The 25,422-nt window shown below is 45.3% G+C and overlaps 2 protein-coding genes across 2 annotated transcripts in view; one reads left to right on the top strand and one right to left on the bottom strand.

Moving 5' to 3' along the window:
* The window catches only part of LOC119656993, a 176,898-nt gene extending 153,321 nt beyond the window's left edge, over positions 1-23,577 (top strand). Inside the window, exon 5 of the mRNA XM_038063728.1 lies at positions 23,531-23,577. Within this exon, the coding sequence (XP_037919656.1) occupies positions 23,531-23,577 (47 nt within the window). The remainder of the gene's footprint in view (positions 1-23,530) is intronic.
* Positions 1-25,422, bottom strand: part of LOC119658228 (protein artichoke) — a 517,332-nt gene that overhangs the window by 337,629 nt on the left and 154,281 nt on the right. The window lies entirely within an intron of this gene.

The raw sequence follows: 25,422 nt of genomic DNA, 5'->3' as shown, positions 1-25,422 counted from the left end.
CCTATCTAGACCGTACATTAAAATGCTTGGGGCATTAGGGGATATGCTGAAGACAACTGGCATCCTGCATTCCTCTCTTCGATTTCAAAGTTATGATGGCTTTCGTCCTTTTATGGCTTCCGCATGTTATGTTTATGACCAGATCTTGACTACAAGATTTCGGTCCAAGTTAGCAAATCGGTGGTGATGTCGGCATCGAAAAGGACGATCTGTTGGTTGCTTGCTTGCGCTTGCCTGTCATATTCTCCATCACGTCCCCCCTTTCAATGTGGATCATTTTCCGTTTTGGCGATTCAGTTGTTGTCCGTCATTGGGAAAACTTTCTTATTGCACCGGCGATGTCACCATTGTGTTCAACCAAAAGAATGACTATAGATCATGAAAGAACTTCTAGATGAACCTTTGAGGGACGCTGACGGTATCTTCTCATTTACGATGATGCGCAGGTGAAGAGACGTAAAGAGGTACAGGGTATGCTCAACCGTACGATATCCAGTAAGGTTTTACCACTTCTTGAGAATATGTCAAACCACCATATCACTCGGACATGGACTACTACTCAAAACAAAAGCAAAATTATCAACGCTGCCGCCGTAGACATTCCCTCTGCAGAGTCTCCAAAAAGTTGAACTCAAGATAAACATCAAACTAACAAAAGTTGTCAGTAGGCGGCTGGGGTAGCTAGCAGGCGAAAGTAGTAGTGGGTAGGTCCTCTTTCACAGGATTACTAAAAAGGGAGTCACCATGGAAATACGAGGTGCAGACCAGTGAAGAAAGGGTGCAATCTTTCCGGAAAGTCATGGTAAATCTGAAGAACATTGCCAAGAATTGGGAAAAAGTGATGTGTAGGTGCCGGTGACGCACTATTTCTCGCACACCGATTTGTGGCAATTGTTATAAATTTAAGGCAGTAACGACTAAAAAGAAACATCTTTTGGGATGGACTATGTGCGAATGGCAAACATAATTCCACCTTACTCTAGAATAATTTTTGTTGAGACACTCATTTGGTGCAGATTGCCATGAATTTGTGGCACTCAGTCAGAGCGCAGTCAGACCAAAGTTTCCATGGTTCAAGTTCATTTATAAGGCTCAAAAATTCTCTCAATTTTGAGAAAAAACCGTTCTGTACATATCCAGCGTACCAAACGTCGCCTAGCCAGAGATTTGACGTTCTTCGGAGCTCTGAACTTAAATACCTTACGATTGAGAAATACAACTTTAGTTTTTCTTTTATAGGTGACCCTTTTCCCTCCCTGTAATGGTAGTCCCGACGAAAGAGTGTCGATACGAGCGAAGAAAACTAGAGAGCATCACGGGCTACTCACTTAGCGCAGAAATGAGTGTCCAAATGCCTCAAAATATCGATAGCAGCGGCTAGTTTCCAACTCAAAATGAGACGGAGAAGCATGAGCATGAAAGTGATGTCACATTGTCAATTTCTGCACTTCTGGTAGATAAACCCCTGGCTTTGGTTCCTGAAGGTGGAGGCGGTGTTAAATATACACCGTATCCGTACGGACGAAAGTAAGTGCCACCTGGTCGTATCTTCCCTCGATCCCAACATCGTCCAAAGGGTAACTGACGTTCTCTTGTACCCACCAAACATCAACAAGTACTCTCATCTGGAAGCAGCGATACTCCATCATTTCGCGGAATCACTAGAGCGGCAGCTACACGAGTTGCTCACTGAATTGGAGCTTGGTGACAGACTAAATTGGGTAAATTTTTGACCTTTTGTTTCGACGACCAGGCAATGTTTTCGGACGAGCTCGTTTCCTCAAAGTCTTCCGTCTCTGCCGTCATTATACGCGAACCGCATCCCCCATCGGCTTCCCCAGCAAACATCGACCCCGCGGCAAAGAAGTTAGCAGCGCTTATGTTCAGCATAGCCCTAGTAGTATCACTGGCCAAGCAATCAATCGAGAGTTAGGCCACCCACCATATTCGGAAGTTACGACAGTGGTGATCGGTGAAAACCAAAACTCGTTGAGAGTATTTATTAGTAGGAAAGGCAGCGAGTATTTCTCGATTGTAGGCGCAGTAGCAACTGTTGCTGCTTGGTAGATTTCTGGCATCATTTAGCACTGTGGTCTCAATGTGTTCGATGGAAATTTGGCAATGATAGGCGTTATGGAGGATCCCATAACAATTTCGAATGTTCATTTCCAGAATTGGTTATTAATAGAGAAGCGCGAACTGTTAAGAAAATGACTCATATGGAGTGAGGGGCGAGATTTAATGGGGCATTTGGTATCTCTTTGATGATTTCTATGGTTCGACGTTGACTCTGGCCAGCATATCCTTTCGATGAATCGTCGAGTTTTTGTTGTCGTTGACGCACCATCCCTCATATTGCCTGTGTGCAGTTACCAAATCTCCCATTAGGTTCGTCCTTTTGGGCGGATAATGCATCGATAGGCATGCTTATGCGCAGTCCAGGTTAGTGGGGAGCAAACACCCACCTATGGATAAAAATCGGCAATGGGCAGGACACAAAAAATTCGAACCAAATTTGGAAACGAGAAAGAGACTTTATTTACGATGCAGGGCTTTGAAAACTCAGTACCGGCGCGTTTTGTGGAGTGGAGTGGGCAAGTGGGCTCCCGGCCGTCGATATCCAGCGATTCAAGTGCCTCAGTAGTGAGACTACTTTGGCATCTAATGCTTAGTGGCGTGAAAATGAGATCCACACCGGATCTTTTTCGCAAGATATGTCTTATGCCGATATCCGGCGTCAAGCCAGCGAGGTCACATCACGAGAGGATATCTGTGATTCGCTAAGGGAGCAACTCAACCTTAGCGGAACAGAAGGAAGCGCTATAAAGAAGATGAAGAAGTCGTATGGGGGTACACACACCGCAATTATTTGTCTGCCGGTTGAATCAGGAATTAAACTGATTACCGTGGACATTGTAAAGACAGGTGTGCTCGTGTGACGACTTAGGAAGCAAGCATCTCTCAAGGGATACTTCAGATGTCTCGATTTCAGTCACTCTGCAGCAGCATGTATTAATAAGCGCGATAAGGTGAGAAGGTGCAGGAAGTGTGGAGATGAGGGCCATCTTATCAAAGACTACACTAGAGATCCACGATGTATGTTGAGCAAAAGGAAAAAAAAAGTGGACGACCTGCACATTGCAGGTGGTGACAGGTGCCGGAGTACAGTAGGGAGTGGATCGTAGCGCTAAATGAGGTTGATGTAAACCAATCTTAGCCACTGCGAGGCAGTTCAACACTTGCTCTCCCAAAAAATTCGAATATAGACAGGGTTGTTATCTGTAAACCTCATTTAAAAACGTGGCGATATGGGCGTCTTGGAAGCCAAGTGACGAACATCAGGAGCCGAATCTGCATGAAACTTTTGCGGAGTTGAACATCGTACTAGTCAATGTTTGATGCGTGCCCACCTTCCGAGACAGAGAGCTAGACTCAATCGTCGAATTGATTTACCTTGGTAGAAGGTGAGAGGGGTGGTCTAGCGGGTGAATGAACACTACATCCACAGTGACCACCGGGCTATCTTTTTCCGCATTACAAATGAAGCAGGTTACAGTCAAGTGTGCAACAGAAGTGGAAAAACCAGGATAGTTAGGCGACTTTCCCGGCGGCTTAAGAAGGAGCGGTGGTGGAGAAAGTGAGCCAGCTATGTCAGCGGGTAGCTGCACAATGCCGCGACGAAAGCTCCACCACAGTAGAAAAGCAAACTAGGACTCGCGCTGTTCGTTACCCTGGAAGTAGCCTTAAATAGCTATACAGGGAAGTAAGGGGGATTGTGCCTTGAAGCAAATGCGATCCCGTGGCCCGCTGCGTATAAACTTGTAATGAACAAGATGCGTGGAAAAAAATCACCCCAATTCACGTGCCCGCGATTTTTGTTCCAAATAATCGCAATTCTTTTCCCGCCAGAGGAAAAAAGTGCACCTCAGCCAATGGTTCATCAGGACGTTTCCCCAATCCCGGGGTGTCCAAGGAGGAACTACGAGAAATTTGTGGACGAATTGGGGAGAATAAGGCTCCGTGATTGGACGAGTCGATGATTAGATGCATGAGGGGAATGATCAATGCCAAGCTGAGATTCAAGAAGCACCTGGACTATGCGCGCAATAGCTAGCTCATTTTTAGCGAAGACGATGTCTAATATTGGGCGGCCAAAATGTATTCGCCGGCTGCTTATCGCAGGAGTGGTGAAATCCGTCCTGATATCCGCGATTTCTCTCTGCAATTCCACAAAAAAAGCAGCTGGACCTATACACTGATCCCGTGAATTGAGAGATGGGTCCAGCGAAAGCGCGAAGAATTTAATTCACCTAACATGGTTCTTTGCGGGAAATGGTGGATACAGGGAGTACTTACGTGGCTTTGAATCGGAGGAGCCCACAGACTGTTCTGAATGCGCCGCTACACCTGAGCCCTGAAAGCATGTTATGTTCAATTGTCCGAGTTTAGTGGTTGGAAGAGGAAGGCTAGTCTTCAACGTGGTTATCGGACCCCATGGTTTCCTGGAGGAGATGCTGAAGTCCGCAACAAATTGGATTCAGGAAAAGCTTTAGGAACTGAAACGAGCCCGGAAAGCGGGACGAACGCGTGACTTAATTGTGGTGGTGTAAACCAAAGCCCTCCTTGCGAAGTAGTACTTCACATTGGTATTGCGGGAATGTGGGTGGAGGAGTGGTGGTGGCTTCATTTGGTGAGAATCTCACACGATGCTGCAAATGGGAGTCTTTTCAAAATTTCCACCTCCACCCATGAGGGTTTATGGTTACCTTATTCACATATATACTATTTCGAGCAGCACCTTTAGAAACTGAGAGCAGTGCTTGACTTGCTTTCTCTACTCAAAATTCTAAGCAGATATAATTCAAAAGCCTTACTATAGGGGATGAAAATGATTTTGGTTTGGCATCATCCTTCCACTCAGAGTGTTGTGAGTTTGCCGGACTCGGTCAAACCGAACTCTTCAATGTATCAAAAGTTCATCTATCAAGCTCGAAGCCTGTATTAATTTTAATTAATTAATTAATTAAATTTTTGAAAGTACACTTTACTTAAACTTTTATGGTGGTAATTTATAAATTGATTACGATTTCGGGAGCGAAACAACGAACTAATAGTTAAGTGGTCCTTCACACTTTTTGTCCAAAGGGGAATATTTAAAAATACATATTTTAATGTTAGACCCTCTGAAAAGAGTGGAGCTTCGTTTGGTCGCAGTATTTAGTAATATCATACAATGCAATATGAACATGGATACCCCCCGAGGCTTTGAAGCTCATAAGTTATATTGGATTCATGTAAATCACATTCGAGGAAGGAGCACTTCGCTTTGGAAGTAAAATAAATAAACTAATTTTACGTAGATACTTAAAAGAACTTCTTCATAATGCATATTGAACAGAATAGATATAACAGTGGAATAAAGGTTCACAATAAGCTGCGAATTCGAATATCGATTTAATTTACCCAAAAGTGTACTATACTATTGCATTAAACAGAAAGATACACACACAGTCCCAATAGCAAGCATGATGTCAAGGAGGGAAAAACTCCTTTTCAATTATTACATCTCCAACTATGAAAATTTCAGTCCGCATTGATACCATGTACTCTAGTTATTAAAAGTTTGCTCCGCTAACGCAAGAAATTACTTCAACGTCAACACCACTGCATTGGGAAAACCCACTTTCAATTACTTTTCTTATTCTTGAGTTTCTCTACAGAACGGCAGGGTGTTTTCCCTTTTCTTGTTCAGAGTAACTTCATCGATGGGAGAAATCAGCAATGCATGGAAAAGCAATGTTGTTAACAATGTTTGATGTTGGTCGAAGTGTTACCAATTAAATCAGTGACCAACACAAAACAGCCATCGAAATGGAAACTTAAAATGAATGGAATATTTCGAAATTAATTTTCTTAAGTAAATACACATAATGCGGAAATAAAATGAAGAAAAAGGTCTGATGCTGAAAATAAAAAAAAAACTAAGGGCTTATGAGTTATTTAGAGGCAATCTGCAACTTTGCAAATAGTTCACTCTTAGTTCTAATCAGGATCTTTGATGTTATTAAAGAGGAAAAATAAACTAAAAAAGATGAAAATCTTGATTTCTAAATGACTTCCCCTTGAGCAATTTTTTCTGTAAATGAAAATTAAATTTAATCTGAAATTTCAAATGCATGGAAAAGGTCGGAACATAAATCTGAAGACTAGTGGCATCTGAATGGCAATGAAAATTTGATTGTATAATTTGTAATTTGATTGTTGAGAGATGTATAATTCCTCTTGATTTTTCCACCCCATCACATACAATTCCTTGTCCATTCTCTCTGCCTGGGGAATCACGTTCCACTTAATCACCTTCAAATTAACCCAAAGGCAAGAAATGCGATAAAGTCATTGCTTCCTTAAATGGGTCCTTTCGGTCGAATAAGTCGTTGTATCGTTGCAGCCATTACATCCTGTTAATACGATTACTGGCAGGGTTAACATCAGAGAAAATATTTATTTTAACTTTTTGTCCTTGATCATAATGATTTTGAGTTCAATGATCATTGGACAAATTTAAGGTCTTCACCATGTTTCAATATTTTCTTACAAGAACATCTCCATAACCAGCCTCGGAGCCTTGGACGACTCACCGGAAATCAGGGTCAATAAATCGCCTACTACACCGGGAAGTTATGGGACTCGTTCGGAAAATGAACACCTCCCCATCGTCAGAGAGCTGGCCTGGAACCGTTTTTCACATTACTTAGGGCTAGTCCCCGAACTCTCCCGCCTTGCATAGCCTTCAAATCAAGGAACTCCTTTGACCAACGGAAGTGGAGAAGAGGAAAAGAACTGTCAATTTAAGGAACCCCCTGCCATCCAACTTCTCCACCGGCCGAGCTTTACCTTCTTAGCACCGAGAAGGACTCGAACGTAATGGGCAACACGGCTTCACCTGCCAACACTCCTCCGCATTTCCTCGATAAATTTGTCTGGAGAGAGATCCCCTGTGTTTACATAGAGCTGCCGACAAATCCCATCCCACCTTTTACAAGGAAAGAAGGTGTGATGGGCGTCGTCTACAACTCCATGGGAAACCATAATCCAGAGATCGTACTTTTCCAATCTTGCGCAGGTAAGACAGAAAACTTCCATGCCCATTTTAGAACTGGGTAAGGAAATAATCTCATCATGCTTCCGATTCAGCCACGGACCTAAATGCCCGATGAGCTGCGCAGTCCATTTACCACTAGTTTCATTTTGCTAAGAGAGATGCCACTCGTCTAGGGTGCGTTGCCATTTTTCATGAGCAACCACCTCACTTGGCTCTTCTTCCTTGTGCTTGTACATGGTTTGACAATCCTTAGCAAGAGAGATCACGGGGATCACTGCCGCGATCACCATCACGGCTGGTGCAAAGACAGTGCGGTACGCAGACGCCACCCGCAAAGCTCCTCGTCTCTGTACTTGCGCGAGACGTTTACGGTATACCTCCTTACTCAGAGCATCAGCCCATACCTCTGTGCCGTACAGCCGGACAGACTGTGTTGAACTCATCAGGAGACATCGCCTGTTGGCACCCCCAATATTTGCCATTAGCATACTGAACGCCGAAACTCGAGCTGCACGCGTCTTCATTGCTGCTTTGATCTGCTCCAAAAAGATCATTTTGACTCGATTATCGACTGATCGATTATCGAATGATATGGAACGCAGGGTCGGAATTCTCGTTTTAATCAGGGTTTTTCCAGTGCAAGATTGAAACCATGAGTAGTCATCATCCGCTTACTCGTCCCATCAATATCCAGAGCTGCTTTGCGCCTGTTGACAGTGCGTCCAGCAACAAGTGCCGCCACATCATCTCCATAACCGACCAGGGGCAACTCTTCTGGTATGTCGAGTTTAAGTAAACTATCATAGGTAGCGTTGCAGAGATACGGCACTAGGATGGATCCCTACACTACCCTCGACATGACCTCCATCCTCCTCTAACCCTCTAGTGCTTCATTGAGCAAGGAGGGGTTCCTCAGATAGTCCCTTTATATCCGTAAGAGATAGTTCGGCATGTGGAAAGTATTGTCTAGTACGCCTAGAATATCTTTCCATCTTATGGAATTAAAGGCGTTTTTGAGGTCAAGCGCTACGAGGAGCGCCACCTGTCGAGTTCGGCGGCTATGTTGCCTCCGCTTGTTGAACGGCATCCAAGACTTGCATGATGACATCAACTGTGGATCTTCCTACTGTAAAACCGAACTATCGTGGAGATAAATCTCCGGTAGCGGACGAGCACTTTTCTAGAAGTGCCAAGCATACATAATGGGCGATTTGAAAACGGCAACTCCGGATCTCCTTTCCCTTTGCTGATCAGCGCAAACCTTCCAACGAGCAGGGAAAATGCCCACTTTCAGGCAAGCGTTGAATGCGCCGAGCAGTAGGTCTGGCCGGTGTTGGAATACCAGTTTGAATACCTCTGCTGGAATACCATCGGGTCCTGGAGCCTTCTTGCTTTTCATAGAGAGGACTGTCTGTTTCAACTCTTTTATAGAGAAAAGTGGACAGTCCTTTGTGCTCTCCGAGGCCACGTCATCATCCCGTACGGGGAGCGGGGGGAGTAGTGCCCGTACAATGTGGTCCATCTGTTCGGCTTTAAGTGAACAGAGTTTCCTCGAGCACCCCGAGAGTTTGTGTACACCACTTCGAAGGCAATGTAGCGATGGTCGCTGGTTGAGAAGTCTTCTAGAACTCGCCACCGGTTCACCAGCGACACCAGTGGTTTCGACGCGAAGATTACGTCTGGAATGCTTCCCTCGCAGCGTGGGCGCCGGAAAATTGCGATCGGTCCGGTGTTTAGAACTAACATTCCTGTTCTCACCGCCATTTCAAGAATTCATTTCCCTCTCGAGTCCGTATGAAGTATGCCCTATTCAAGTGCCCTGGCATTGAAGTCACCCCCGACCAGGATCCGCCCATCTATGCCTAAGTTAGCGTCCTCAAAAGCATCAAGGCTGTGTCAAAAGTCCGGCATCGTCTAATTCGTTTCTAATTCTAAAAGTTGCCCCTGAACACTGATGCCGCAGCGTGTTGTTGTCTCTCTCTCTCTCTCTTCATCCTTTCGTTTTTTACCCAGTTCGCTCCGCAATGGGGTGTCTGCCAACCGTTTGGCACTCGTAGTGTTCTCATCGGGAGGTGCGGTTTTTTCTGCTATCCACAGATTTTTCGTTACTCCTACAATATGAAATTCTGCCCAGGAGCTCCTCCAGTTCCATCACCCCTTTGCTGACGTATTTCAGGAGGAACGCCGCAGATCGCATGCGCTTCAAAACTCCCTTACTCCAGTTCCCTGAGACCTGACCTACGATTAGCTGATCCCGGAACTCATGGTGGGATCAGCGCTCGCTCGGGGCAACGCGGTCTACTAATACCGGTTCAATGCACACTACCCGATCAGGGTCACGAAGGGGCTGGTTTCAGATACACGCCACGACTACCACCGTGGCAGAGCTAGGCTCACACCACCCCATAGACGTCGACAAAGAGTTATTGATGGCTCCGGGGACTCTCTGTATGTCCCGGCGTGCATCGGTCATTAGCAGTTCGCTCTTTACCGAGAAAATTTTTCGAGGCTTTTACCTACTGCCTGACTGCGGAGTTGTCCATCCTCATGTATGTGGCCAAAAATTCTGTTCTGTGGATGGCTTCAATGTTAACTTTCACCTGATTGTCAGAGAGGATTCTGGGTAGTGTTGTTACTCGAGCTAGGAGCACCATGCCAGCGAGATAGTGATCCGCGTCAATATGTTCTGATATTCATCAAGACTGAGTGGTGACGGCGTTCGATCAACGCGTGGTCGACTTGGTTGAAAGTGGTCCCATCTGGAGACCCGCGTTTATTTGCGGACCGCTTTCCACGTAAACCAGGTACTTCCAACAACCATTTCGTGTGACACTGCTTATTCAATAATCCGCAGCCCGTTATCATTTGTATTTTTATGTAAGGTTTTGGAGCCAACACATCGCCTGAATACGGGTTCCGTCTTTATTTGGTTGTTAAAATCCCCAATTATGATTTTGATATCATATCTGGGACAGGTTTCGAGGGTTCGTTCTACTGCTTCGTGGAAGGTATCCTTCTCCAACTCTGCAGTCTCTTCTGTAGGGGTGTGAACGTTAATCAGGCTTATATTTCTAAATTTGCCTCGCAAGCGCAGAGTGCATAGCCGTTTGCTTATGTTTTCAAAGCCGATAACAGCAGGTTTCATTTTTTGGCTGACTAAGAAACCTACTCTGCGACTCTTCTCCAGGAAACGGGTGCTTGTCCAACGCATCTCCTGCAACGCTATTACATCAGCCCGATATTGAGACAGGGTATCGGCTATCTATTTGGCAGCTCCATCTCTGTACAAGGAGCGCACGTTCCATGACAAAATGCGCAAACCGTTATTACTTTGTCATTGCCGGGTTCGTCGTTGTCAGTCCGGTCCGAGGCTCCTGCTGTGGCTTCGTAACAAGTTGTTTTCCGTGTAGGGTTGTCAGCGCTACCCATTGTAAGTCCATAACAGGAAACAAATGGGGTTCCAGTTCGAAGATACTACTTTGGATATACACTCCAATAGTAACGAAAGGAACTCAGCACACAAGCCGGGGAGTTACACAAACTCCAAACACTGGCTTGCGTGTGCATCAGTGATGCAAGGAGGACATCCTCAAAGGCATCCCTAGAGGTCCTTCCGGGATTAACTCCTCTCCATCTACACATAGAGATACAGACATAGATGACAATATTCAGGATGGCCAGGAGTATCAGTTGGGCGGAGAGCTGCCTAAATTGAAGGAAGATTGACATTCTTTCTAGGCGGTATCCGTAATTATTGATACCAAAGGATAACATGACAAAGAGGTTTCACTTCGATAAGAGGTTTGGAAGACATTGGATTAACAAGCGAAACTAGGATGCCGTGGCTATGACATACAGCTTAAACCAGCAACTGATTACTTGGTACACTGACGGATCCCTCAAAGCAGAGCGAGCGGGTGCCGGTGTCATTAGTCCAAGGAAAATGTACTTGGAGCCAATGGGTAGGTACACTAGCATGTTCCAGGCGGAAATATACGTCACACATCCATCTTGCTTTAATCTCCAAGGGAATTACAGGGGGCAGAACATTGCTATTCTCACCGACAGCCAAGCAACGATCAAGGCACTTAGGTCCAACCCGGTTAACTCTAAACTGGTATAGGAATGGCTTGAGAGACTAAATACGCCCGGCTCGTCCTACAAAGGTCTGAATACTCTGGACTGCAGGCCATGTTGGGTTTGAAGGCAATGAGGCAGCGGACGAACTAGCCAAGAAGGGAGCGGGGACGGCTTACATGGGCCATAACCGTTCTGAGGAATCAGAAACAGTTTTATGGCTATGACATTAAGAAATGAAAAGAACGGTTGAGGAAACTATACTGGGTCCAGGCTACTTATTGGGGAATATAAACCCATGTGCACCAAGGATTGCTCAAACCTCACCAAAAAGAACCTCCGAATCATAGTGGAAATCCTCATTGGTCATTGTCGGCTAAACTATGATCTAGGAAAGCTAGGGATATCTACGGACATTACCTGCAGGTTTTGTGAAAAGTATGACGAAACCTCTACACACGTTCTGGGACAGTGTCCGGCACTGGTGCAAAGCAGGTTGAGACATCTGGGAGAACACTTAATACCAGATGCAAAGTTGAAAGAGCTGAAAGTAGGGAATATACTAACATTCCTAATGGCTTATAGGCTTGCTGGAGATACTATGATTAATGGGTACACTATAACCAGCAAAAGGGGCACAATAGTTCCTTAAGGACCCGGTGCGACTTTTCCTTGACAGAAAGCTTGCTTCTACGATTTTCAACCAAATCTCAAGGTCGTGATGATTGAAGTCTGGAAAACCTGGTACCCAGTTTGCAGCGGCTGCAGTCATACTCTTGTCTGCAGGCCTGTTGCGTGTTCCCGGCATTCTCGTTGTCACTACTTTTACTTTTATGATGGAGGTGGTATTAGTTTATAAAAGCCCCACATAATCGCAATAACACACATACCCTTGGGTAGGAATTTCACATAATCCGCTGGCAGAGGCCAACGGTAGCTTCTGATGTTTTCCACCTCTCATTAAAGAAAAAGGCAGAGAATAAAGCGATTTAGATACAAAACCGTAAAAATGATCAGTATTTTATTTATCATCTTAGCCCGGTGCTTGCTGATGATGTCGCTGAGGAAATTTTAACAAGCCGGGAAACCGGAAGCTGGACGCTTCAGGTATGAAAGGTTTTGTGTATTTCTTTTATAAAGAGATTTGGGTGTGCATTTGTCCCATTAGCATGTAGCACGTAAAATATGCATATATTACGTGAAAATACCCACTTTCAAGTGATATTGACATTCATAGTCTCGAATTTGCAGAGAAGCGACAGCTTTGACCTAGTATTACTTTGTTAGTAATAGTGCGATTTTCACCAAATTAGGCAGGATCATGCTCTATACTGTAGCCTATATTGTTGCAAAATTTTGTGATTCTAGGGAGAACCTAAGGGGGGTCTTCCTGCCAATTACTAAAAATTACAGTAATGTACTATTATTAACTTTATTTGAACAGGCATTGGTATGGAGGGTATTTCGGAGCCTAGGCACCATATAGTGACAGTCCCCTGATTTTTTTCAGATTTTTCGGTTGGGTAGTTTCTGAGAATGGGTTCGTTAAAAAAATGACCACTTTCAACCCCCCGCACCCCCCACCTTTTCAACAAATGTCAAAACTAAGACTGGCTTCGAAAAGTACTAATCGAGACCTTTAATTTGATACCCCACATGACTATATTTGATGAAAAAAAAATGTACACCCTCCCTTTGCATGTATGGGGACCCCCCCTTAAATTCGTCGTAAAAGGATGTAACTCACTATATGCGTGAGCGTTCACAGTTCCCACCTTCCTACCAAATTTGGTGCCAATCGCTACAACCGTCTCCGAGAAAAATGCGTGTGACGGACAGACAGACAGACAGACAGACAGACAGACAGACAGACGGACAGACAGACAGACAGTAAACCGATTTTAATAAGGTTTTGTTTTACAAACAAAACCTTAAAAACGAGATCTGATCAAAACCCTGGTGCCGAAGTTATCTCTTAAAATTTTCTTTATCATCAACTATTTCCACTGCCTCCTTTTACAGGAACACTACATGAGCAGGTGAAATCAGAATTCCTAGAAAATTTCGGGATATTTTCCGACGCAAAGGAGAATCCGCTTTTTTTTATCAGGAACGCTATGTTAGTCGTGGCAGAGGTATATGCCGGCTTTTGGCTATGCCCCGCTATTTAAAACAGAGATTACTATGTTACAAATACTCCATTTTTGCTCTTTCAAATTTCTTAATACAATATTCTGTTGGGACCTTTTTCTGGCTCCAAATTAAAATCTTCTTTCATCTTTTGCCATCAAGAAAGCTGTTTCTTTATCCCACCCCACCCCCCCCCCCCATATTCAATTCCCTCCCCGTAGACAAAAACATAAAGGCGACATGTTAGCTCCTTCTAACTCTTCCAGGAAAACTTCTTCCGAAATTGGCCAAACATTGGTTTAGCTTGTTAGTTACCAAATTGGAAAATAATTTACATGATTTTCTAAGAACGAATTTAACATTTACCCTTGAACACCTCCCCATCCCTCCCATTCTTACAAAATCAGATAAAATGAATTCCTGAGGTTCAAACTAAATATTAATTTCGACAAACCCCAGCAGAATAGTAATATGGATCACATTCACTTGCTTCCTAACTAACTTAAACCAAGGGTAAACTTCCCCAAGGCCACAGAAAGCTGGTAACACAGTGTCTAATATCATCCCTTGTTCTGATATGGTTGATTCGCTTGTCTTTTGCTGTCTAACAAACGACAGCGTGAAAATTGAAACCGGAAATATCGAGCAAGTTTACAAAACGTGTGAAATTGAATAAGTGCCTTTGACAGTATTTCCAATAGTTTTGCTTTTGTCGAAGGAAATGTTTTTCCTATGTACTTACTCCCTCTGTTTTTCCATTGACTTTCCCTCCGGCGCTTTCGGCAACCTATACGCTCCCAACTAGCTCACCGAGTTGGCAATAGGATTTCGAGAATTCCAACTAAACGAGGGTGAACGTGAGCACATTATGGAATTGTCGTTCGGAAAATGCTCCTGCAAGGATGCTAACGCTACCGTAACGGTGCGGTATTGGGTGGCACATAGTAGACAGCATTGTTTTGTGGTACTGTTTCGGTGAAGTTTAAACTTTGAAATAGTTCCGACGTGTTTGCAAATGGAGAATTCGATAACAAATGGAAAGTACAATACAATACGGAGGATTGTGCAAATGTAGCTGGATATTGAATGGGAAAATGATAATGGGTTTGTGCTCCGGAGAAGTTGATTTAGAGAAAGGCTGTCGATATTGATATTTCTATCATAGATACTGTTAATCGCGCATACCGTGTAGACACGTGAGGGTACTGTTTCCCACTTCTGAGTGTGGGGAAAATTTAGGCCATTGCAGTCATAATGGGAGCAAAAATCCTGCATAACCTCCAATTATGAGGTATATGAACAGTGAAGGATCAGGTGAATACGTGAACGTTGATGGGAATTGCTAATGGAGATTGTGGACAATAAGCTGAACATTATTTTGAGAACTCCGCCATGCTATGAACATAGTATGCTGGTTCCAAGCCCAAGTAAAGGAGGAGGGTTTGAGGTTACGTACTCTGTACTAACCTCAGGAAAACAAAAATAATATGCTGAGATCAGGGAAAGAGATAAATAGAGTCGAGTTGGAGTTATCTCACTATGCTAAATCCTACCTGATCTCTCTTGGTGACAGGTCCCGCGACAGGCCGACCAAGAAAATACATACAAGGTCGTTACAAACATGATGATCGGATTGAGTCACAAGCCTCGGAGAGCTGCTAGGGCGTCCGCCTCAGTCGACGCGGCAGGACAGGCCCCGGTCCTGGCGACAAATGGGGAAGGGTTCTTGACGCATGGACGGCGTCAGGACGTAAGTAAGTTAGTTCGAACAAAACAAATACGTGGCTGCACGCTAAATGTTGGTACCCTAACTGCAAAGATCGAGGAAGTCGCAAGAGCCCTTCGGAAAAGGCGCATTGAATCTGCACTCTGCAAAAACCCGCTGGTCTGGTGCCAAAAGCTGCGACATTGAACGCGAACGCGGTAAAAATGGCTATAAACTTCTCTATTTTGGTAACCCATACACTCAATATGGTGTTGGCATTACAATCTCGAAGGGTTTTCGTGATGCCATTAAAGAAGTCGAATGATTTGATTATCGGCTGATGAAGCTCACCATTATATCAGCTGACTCACTATTCACTTCTTCACCGTGTACGCACCACAGACAGGTCGATCTGATGCCGAGAAAGATGCCTTCTGGCAACTTCTAGATGAAAAGACTTGTCACGTGCCTGCTGACGATTATATAATCATTGCCGGCGACCTTAATGGTCATGTGGGTGAAAAGGCAGACGGTAACAGGTGCCATGGGGAAAGGGGTTCGCGCAATGAGAGTGTCGAGCGTATAATCGATTTTGCAGACACGCATGACCTTGTACTTATGAATACATGGTTCATCAAACGATTGTCTCATCTTCATAGTGGGAACAGTAAAACGCAAATCGATTATATTCTGATAAGACGCCAACATTTTACCACCGCCACTGATTGCAAAGTCGTTCCCTATGAGATCGTCGCACCTCAAAATCGAACGTTGATTGCCGTCCTGCGAATTAAGCCACCGATAAAACAGCGTGAGGAACGCACTGGCTCGCGGCGCATCAAATGGTGACGATTTGGTGAGAAGAAAGAAGAAACGATCTCACTCATATGATTGCCGACCATTACGAATGTGGAGGGATCGTGAAACCAAATCAAAGACACGATTCACAAAGAGGCCTCTGCAACCCCACCAAGCCGGGTTAGTAGTACATCAACCGAGATACTTGGCTTTGGAATGATGGTGTTGAAATGAAGGTCCGTGCAAAGAAACGCCTCTACCATAAATTTCTCGACGATAAAACGCCTGTTAATTGGCAAATTTATAAGAATGCCAACCGGGAAGCAAAGAAAGCGGTCGCTGTCACCCGAGCGAACCATTACAAAAATCTTTACGATAAACTGGACACTCGGGATAGCGAGAGAGATCTGGATCGACTTGCTAAAAGCCGAAACGAACATACACAGGATATCGAACACTTCTGATGCGTTAATGACAAGAACGGTACTTTGCTTACCAACCGTCGAGCCGCAACGGATAGGTGGCGAGAATACTTCGAGCAGATTTCAACTGAAGAATTTGCTCATCCTCCACTTCCACAATCATTGCCGGCCTTTGGACCGGTTCCACCTGTCAGCGCAACTCGTTGGGGAGTTCCGTCCCCACGTACTCGAGGAGGGCGATCAGACCCGAGTCTGCAAGGGACTCATCTGAAGTGCTCTGGTACCACGGGAACCGGGATGGCCGGGATAGAGCATATGCTCTACTCCAGGAGAATTCTTGGAGGATGTGCTCTCGGCCCGGTTATTTGCGGTTGACCCCCTAGTGGGAGTTTCATGATGGTTGTGGTTATGCCTACATCGCGGGCAGAACTCCTCGGAGCTCGAGCGTGGAGTTGCGCTGTACAACTTGGGTGCAGTACTCCTTAGTTGTGGCAGAGGTGTTAGATAGGCCTCGCATCCACTGATATAAATGCTGAGCCTGCACTCAGTATCAACCAGGACCGCTATGCATGCATAGCGGGACTCTGATTGTGGTCCCAAAATGAATCCGTGTCCGAAGAGAACCGTGGGATTATGCCTTCACGACAGGTACTCACGTTAAACCCCCAGGATTTTCATGTCTCGCAACTGAAGTCGGAGAAGAATGAACTCGGGGAAAGCCGCAGGACCTGACGACAACGCTCTGGAAAGTGAAGAGCTGGGACCCAACATTGCGGCTCAGTGAATTCTTTAATCAGGTTATTCAGGAAGGAAGAACACCATCTGACTGGCAAGAAAGTACTACTGTTCCAATATGGGAAAAGAAAGGTAATAATAATAATAATAATAATAATATCCGCCGAAGCCGGTCCCAAGCCCGGTTGTGAAAGGAGGAGGGATGGATAGCTTCAGTCTGAATGGCTGTATGCCACCGCAGCGTCTCAGGGGGTAGGTGAGGAAAGTGCAGGAACTTTGCAGTCTTGCAGATTACTCACTAAGGAAGCTATCTACACACCTGGCAGCTAGGGATAAAATTCACCACCAAAAAATGAGAAGAAGGAGAAATTTAAGGTCCGGTACGGATAACCGGCGGGAGTCGTCTGACTTGGTGACTGGGTCGGGCTCTCGTAATGGACAGCACGGCGTCGAAACCGCTAGTCGTGGGGCGGTTCGACGTCTAGGCGCCACGACGACCAGGAGCACAGCTCCGCCTGCTGCAGCTGTTTCGCCACAATCTGTGGCGACCACTTCAGCAGGTTCGCGTAGGAAGCGGATGAAATGGACTGAAGAAATGAACCTCTTCATCATCCGCTCCTACTACGAAATAACGGCGGGGGCGGGTATAACATCTTACCACCCCTTGTTGCACCAGAGATTCGTCGAGCGTTTCCCGCAATTCGCGCACGTGACTGTGCAGCGAGTCGCAGACCAGTACCGCTTCATCACTCGCAGTGACACAATCCCGGCCACCATCAGGGAACGTGTTCGACTTGAAGTCATCGGGGAAACTGGTGACCGAGAGTCGATGGGGGCAGAGGCGGCGGCATCAACAACACCACGCCGCACTGCAGGCAACAGGTTCAGTACTCGCCGAAGCACTTTTCTCCACCGTCCAGCTGAGGTTTCCGCTGAAGTTCGGGACGAATTCCAAAGAGCGTGTATAGAATTCTCGGATATGGATCCTTTGCATAGACCAGGTATTCCCAGGCTCTATGCATCTCCAGCAACTCCGGGAATTCTATCTCAAATCAATGATGAGATTACATCTCGACTGTGGGCTGATATGTCGCTGCTGCAACTACAATCACTTGTGTATTGTGGTGCAGTTGCGGCTATCAGATTGCACGGTCAGAAGATTCGCTTTCGCGTTATTGGTTTGAGTGACAAAAGAGATCCACCATGGAAAATTCGTCTGGAACGTCGGCGGGACTCACTAAGGCAGGACATTGCTAGACTGATTCAGATCAGCACTGGCAATGCGAGCCGACGGGTGAGAAATAAAGTGCAGAAGGTTTACCGGAACTATGCCATCCCCTGTGAGACATCCGTAGTTGAAATTCTGGACACACTAAAACAGAAACTTTCTGTCATATGCAGTCGGTTACGACGGTATGGCGAAAGTTATTCCAGACGTGTCCAGAATGCAACATACGCGAGGAACCAGCGGAGCTTTTTCAGATCTCTCAACGAATCCCAACAGAGCGCCCAGGCAATACAGTTCTCGGTGACGGAAGCGAAAGAATATTGGGGTGGACTTTGGGGGTTACCTGCCCAGCATGCTGAGCATGCTGAGTGGATCACCAACGAAGGCACCCGCCATGCCAATACACCTGGCATGAATTTCGCGGATGTTACCGAAGAGGAAGTTCGACGAGCTATAAACATCTCGAAGAACTGGAGAGGCCCAGGTCTGGATCGGGTGCAGAATTTCTGGTATAAGAAATTTACCAGCGTACACAGTCGGTTGGCACGCAGTATAAATGAGGTCATGAGTCGGCCGGAGGAATTTCCACCTTTCCTCACTGCGGGAATTACCTACCTTATCCCTAAGAAGGACACGGTGCAGGACCCCGCAGACACAAGACCGATCACTTGCTTACCAACCCTCTACAAATTCATCACGTCCATTATTAGTGGAAGGATCAATGCGCACCTCGAGACCAACAACATACTGTCCGAGGAGCAGAAGGGCTGCCGAGTTGGGTCAAGGGGTTGCAAAGAGCAACTCATTATCGACTCGGTAGTTGTAGGACAAGCAACTAGAGGCCAAAGAAACCTCTTCAGTTGCTATATCGATTATGCCAAGGCTTTTGATACACACACATCTACATCTACATCTGTATCGCATTGATCCGAAACTAATAAAGTTTTTGGCGACAGTCATGGAAGGGTGGCATACCACCTTGTCAGTCCGTACATCTGAGGGTGCTAATACCTCAGAGCCCATTCGTATTCGGAGGGGCATCTTCCAGGGGGATTCATTGAGTCCTCCTTGGTTTTGTATGGCACTGAACCCCCTTTCATGGCTACTGAATGATGCTAGAGGGCATGGCTTTGCAATAAAATATGGCCTACGTGCTAAGTGCGAACTGACACACTTGATGTACCTAGATGACATCAAGCTGTATGCTGGTACTGACAACCATCTTAGAAGTCTGTTGCGAATAATAGACATGTTCAGCCGTGATATTCGGATGGAGTTTGGATTAGACAAATGTCGAATCCAAGCCATCCGCAAAGGTCATCACGAGCCACATGCCGGACATAGCATTGGTGACCTCCACATCGAAGCTATGACCGAGACAGACTTCTACAAGTACCTAGGAATTCTGCAAGGAACCCATGCTCGAGTTGGTGATCTGAAAGAAGCTCTGCTGTCCGAATTCCTGCCACGTGTAAAGCTGGTGCTGAAATCGCATCTCTCGGGGAAGAATAAAATAAGCGCGTTGAATGTATTCGCCATCCCTTCACTGGCTTATGCATTCGGAATATTGTCGTGGACGAAGACCGATCTGGAAAATGTCCAGCGGCGGATACGGACAACTATGTCCAAATTCCGAATGCATCACCCAAAGTCGGCCGTGGAGCGGATGAACCTGCCTCGTGACATTGGAGGTAGAGGCGTGGTTGACGTGGCGGCACAACATCATCGCCAAGTCGACTCGCTGCGCGCTTATTTTTACAGCAAAGAGCAGGCGAGTCCCTTGCATGCGGCTGTCTGTAAGGCAGACTGTGGACTGACTCCACTTAACTTGAAGGATCGATCCTTCAATCCTCTGAGTGGGGTGAAGTCGGACCAAGAGCGGATCGATGAATGGAAGTCGAAGGCAATGCACGGTAAACACGTGAATTGTCTTTGGCAGCCATTTGTCGATTTGCATCTGTCGAACAGATGGCTGTGTGCTGGGGAGCTCTTTGCTGAGACGGAGGGGTTTATGTGTGCCATTCAGGATGGCGTGGTCGCCACCCGAGCTTATAAAAAGCTCATCATGAAAGAACGGGTGGAGAACGACCAGTGCAGAATGTGTGGTTCGGCGTTAGAGACGTTGGACCATCTCATTTCTGGCTGTACTGTTATGGCACCGGGGCTGTACATCACCAGGCATAATGCTGTATGTAAGGTTATCCATCAAAACCTTGCATATAAGCATGGGCTGATCACGGGGACATGTCCGGTTTACCGATATGAGCCGCAAGCAGTACTTGATAGTTCTGCTTACAGCATGTATTGGGACCGGCAAGTTCTGACTGATCGCCATACCGCACACAACAAGCCTGACGTACTGTTAGTTGACAAGACGGGTCGCTCCGCGTATATTATTGATGTTGCTATCCCCCATAATAGCAACATTGAACGGAAATACGTGGAGAAGAAGGTGAACTATGAGCCATTGGCTCGTGAAATCAAAGAAATTTGGCGTCTCGAGCGGGTGGTTGTAGTTCCCATAATATTGTCAGCTACATGTATTGTACCTAAATCCCTGACGGCTTCCCTTGATGTCCTGGGACTTTCGCACTGTCTGGTTCAAACCATGCAGAAGTACACCATTCTGCATACGTGCTCGATGTTGCGGGGGGTACTCGACGGATTCTCCCACTGACCTACCACCGGCCACCACCACCAGTGCCCCTTTAGTTTTTAAGTAGGTAGGGTCGTCCGAGCCTAAATGATTGGCACTTAGTGCTAGTATTAGGTAAAATCCGGCATCTGCCGAGATTGTGATAACTCGGAAATAATATCATAATAATCATTGGCGCAACAATCCATATTGGATCAAGGCCTTGAAGTGTGTTAGAGCACTTCATTCAAGACCGTAACAGTACACCACAGTACACTATGGGAGGCAATGTGGTCAGCATTGCGCTCGCCCGAGATTATTACCCTGATTTGACTAAGGTACTCATTCACAGCTGAGTCGACTGGTGTCCGACATCCAATCACGATAACAAATTCCTCTGCCCCCAGCGAGATTTGAACCGCGACCTTCCGCTACGATAGCCCAGCGCTCTAACCACTTGAGCCATCCGGACAGAAAGGTAGTTCAGCACAATGTTCAAATTACTGTCCGATCCGATTACTTTCCTATACCATGAAGATTTTTGAACGCATTCTTGACAACCGTATTCGCGAAATCGTTGAAGTATCCGTGAATCAAGCCGGATTTACCAAAACTACTGACGCAATACACGCTGCGCGATTACTCATGGAGAAACACCGTGAGAAGCATCGCCCTCTTTACATTGCATTTCTGGATCTAGAGAAAGCGTTTGACCGTGTACCACAGGAACTCATCTGGTATGCTTTACGATAACACTTAGTACCAGAAGAACTCGTGCGCTGGGTTCACACGGGATATGCAACGCCCAGCGCCCTACACACTGCTTTATGCAGATGATGTTTTCCTAGCGTCACATACCAAAAATGATCTCGAGCCACTTGTCCAAAAATGGAATGATCGCCTCATGAAACACGGTCTCAGAATCTTAACAAAACTGAATTTTTGACGACCGATCCCCATGAAACAGGCACAATCACTGTCAGCGGCAGTGATCTGTCCAGAACTGAGCGATTTAAATACTTCGGGTGAAGACTATCAGCCAATGGAGAACTGCGTTATGAAATTGCTTCACGCATTAACGCAACCTTAATGATGTTCTCCGTCCTGTCGTTTTATATGGTTCTGAGTGTTGGCCAACTATAAAAGACAATGAACGGCGTCTTGCGGTAATGGAGACGAAGATGCTACTTTGGACTAGTGGCGTGATACGTTTTGATCACATCCGAAATGGGGTTGCACCGATCGTGGAAACGTTGCGAGAGAGGCGTCTTCGATGGTATAGTCACGCAATTCGTCCTAACGAGAATTCACTTGCCAAGATTGGTCTGAACATCGAAGTCGATGGTAAATGACCAAAAGGCAGGCCTAAACAACGGTGGCTTGATACGCTGGATGAGGATTTAAAAGCCTCGAGATTGCACACAGATCAGGCGTTCGATAAAGCCAAATGGCGAAACCGATCACAACAAACCGACCCCGCTGGTGAACGGGACAAAGGCTGAAGAAAAAGAAGAAGAAGAAGCTGAATATTATGTTGAGAGCGTTATTTCCCTAAGTAGAAGAGAGAGCTCTTATACCCCGACAAATTTAGTGAACTCTGCATATCTAAAATCTTATTTGTTTCAGTTCATCCTTTTAAGGGTAGTAGGGCACCTACTCAGTCCACTATTTCACAATATTATTTATATTACATTTCACTTAATACTATGCAAGCAAAAACCCTATGGCAACGAGATAAGTCAAAAGAGAACACAAAGGTCGGTGACACAGGCGGAATTCGCACTCACTTTGTCAGTTAGTTCCCTCATCTTGATTTATTATCTCAAAATCTGCGAGTTGATTTACCAAGTTCTCTGCAAGGAGCCGAAATAAATAAAATTACACCCCCTTGCCGAGCGTCTGCTCAACTAGCAATTATTCTCGCAATATTTCTAAAAACTCTCTCTCTCTCGCCCTGCAAGGAAAAAGTGCTGACAGAAAATTACAAACTCAGCATTTTCTTCATACGTTTCGCGCACATCCTGTCCATTCCAACTACCCCATTTAGTATTCTAAATCCAATGAAACACTTTAGTGTCATAAAAGTCATCTATTTTGTACATTTATTGCGGGCAGTCCTCATGAAAACTCATTCCAGTGTCCCGCAAACAACAGGAATATTTCGAATTCTCTGAAAAAATTATGGGAAGCAAACGAAAGCAAAATATGATGATACCAGGCTTGCAGGCAAGTAGTCGTCCTTGGATCCAATACTACAAGAATGTAGCATCCAGATAGAGGCCAGGCGTACATATTGCAGATTTGTATTGTAGTTCTGTTTTCTTGTGGTAAAATTGTGTTGTCCCAGGCGAAAGCCATGTTAGCCTTTTCAGCCTGTTCGTAGTAATCCCGGCGAGGAAGGCAACTAAGCATGACTGTAAGTGCCGAGGTGGACTTTATGGTTTCATGCCTGGTGAATTATGCATAGAATCTTATTTAATTCAATGTGATGATGCCAGCAGAATTTTACGTACCTTTTCCCACCGTCTTCAGTCTAGCTACCGCATAGATGGTAAAATGACTTGATTACTACATAAACCGAATATAAGAATAGCAATTTGGACGGGATTATTCGCGACTGGCTACGACATCCTTGAGATCACTTTATTATGTCTAAGAATTTTTTTTATTTTGAATTATATTTCCAATTATATTTCAGATAATAACTGGAAAAATAAGGAAAATTTGGATACACTGCTTTCATAATTTTTTGGAATATGAGGGATCCTAAGCCGACATCCACTTGAGGTTGGATCGGACTAAATGGAGAGCAACTTACTCCTACTTTCTTTGGTCCACGGACAGGTCGTTTGGGGCAATGCTTATTCAAAAAGAGGGACTAACCGTTTCTTCCAGGGCAGAAGCAACTCATCGTGACCTGCCCTGGAAGCAACGTGACCGAAAGTGACAAAGGTGGAAGGAAAGGAAGGTTTTCCACCCATTGCCACTTTCGGTCTCACTGCTTCCAGAGCAGAGGTGAGGCAGCCTCTGATGAGTTACCTCTGCCGCTGCCTCTGCGCGAAACCTTGCTTTTAGTTGGAAAATGAATTATGCCGACAGGCAAATGACTACTTTTCTCTTCTTAGGTAGACTATTAATTAAGATAAGCACAACACTAAATACTAAGGCGCTAACCTAAAACCCTCTTTCAATTGAGGACCCTTCATTGGTAATTTCCGAAGTCCATTCTGTTGTACCTTCCCTTGCACTCATCTAGCTTTCCGATAGGAGTGCGTTGCCTGCAGTATGCAATAGTCCACCCTGTCCAATATATATAGTCTCCATTAAGCTCCGTCGGTAAATCTCGGTAAGCCCCTTCATGAAAAACCGATGTATCTGCCTGCGTAGCGATGTATGGAATCCACTCTCGAGAGATAACTTTGACATAATATTATGCAGAAATGTCTCGCCTAAGGTCACCGCGTGAACCTGCCAATTTTTCTGAGGCAATACCTGAAACAGTGCGAGTCTTGCAAAGGACAGCGCTTAGTCTAGCAAAGGAAGACACCTTCCTCTTTTCTCATATATTTCGTGCACTTCTAGCATACCCAGCAATGTCTGACTCATGGATGACCAAAAATATTTCGCAGTACTAGTCGATTCGTTGTCCGGATAACTGGGTATGTGGGCCGTGAACGGCGTGAAAAACTTGCTTGTGGACATCTGTCAGAATATATGTTTTGGGTCCCGTTTTTGAGGTCTCGCAGTAGGTTGAAGGTTGAACATTGAGGAAAAAATATAAGAAACTTCGTAAATGAGTATTTGGAGTTGATCCGCGTCGCCCTTCAGCGGCTGTGCGATTGCCGGAAAATGGATAGTCGCAGGGATCTTGACCTCAGCAACACATAACAAAGTGTCGGAAACTACGTTACCTCTTCCAGACACGTATTAAATATCCAAAGTGTACTGGCTCAGATGTCGTTGGCGTGGCGATTTTTCGTCCGACTTATGTTTCAAAGCAAGGGTGAGTAGCTTAATGTCCGTGAACGCAGTGAACGGCCTGTCTTCAAATGAGTACAAGAAGTATTTTATTTCGAGATGCGCGGTTAATAATTCACGATCGTAAGTGGTGTACTTCCGTTGATTCAGTTCTTGGAAAAGAAGCTCAAAGATCCTGTCCAAAAATAAAAAACAATAATGAAGGTTTCATTGAAGAGAGTTAATGAGTTTCTGAAAGGTTTGCGCTGTATTCCATAGTTCAAAAGTCATCCTAGTGAATACGAAGAGTCCGGATAGTGTAGCTGGTACGAGGCTTTTTTCTTCTCATACGGACCGCCGTCGCGTTCAGACGCGATTCCCTTTAAGTAAAAAAGTCAATTTATCTCTCACTAACGGTTCTACCCGTCTTTACAGGATAAAAAAGGATTAGAAGTTTTCCTTCCGGCTGAATATAGAAAAGCGGTTCCCTGGTATCTGGACTTCAATTTCCTGACGAAATTTGCGCTGGCAGGCGTCACAACAGACGCCACACATTTCGACCAGGAGACCATTCGACTCGTCCCAGATGTGTTGAAGAACTACTCCTACGTCCGACTGGAGGAACAGCTCATA

The sequence above is a fragment of the Hermetia illucens genome, chromosome 5, assembly GCF_905115235.1.
Source record: "Hermetia illucens chromosome 5, iHerIll2.2.curated.20191125, whole genome shotgun sequence".
Taxonomy (NCBI): Eukaryota; Metazoa; Arthropoda; class Insecta; order Diptera; family Stratiomyidae; genus Hermetia; species Hermetia illucens.
This window is presented reverse-complemented; position numbering and strand designations above follow the sequence as displayed.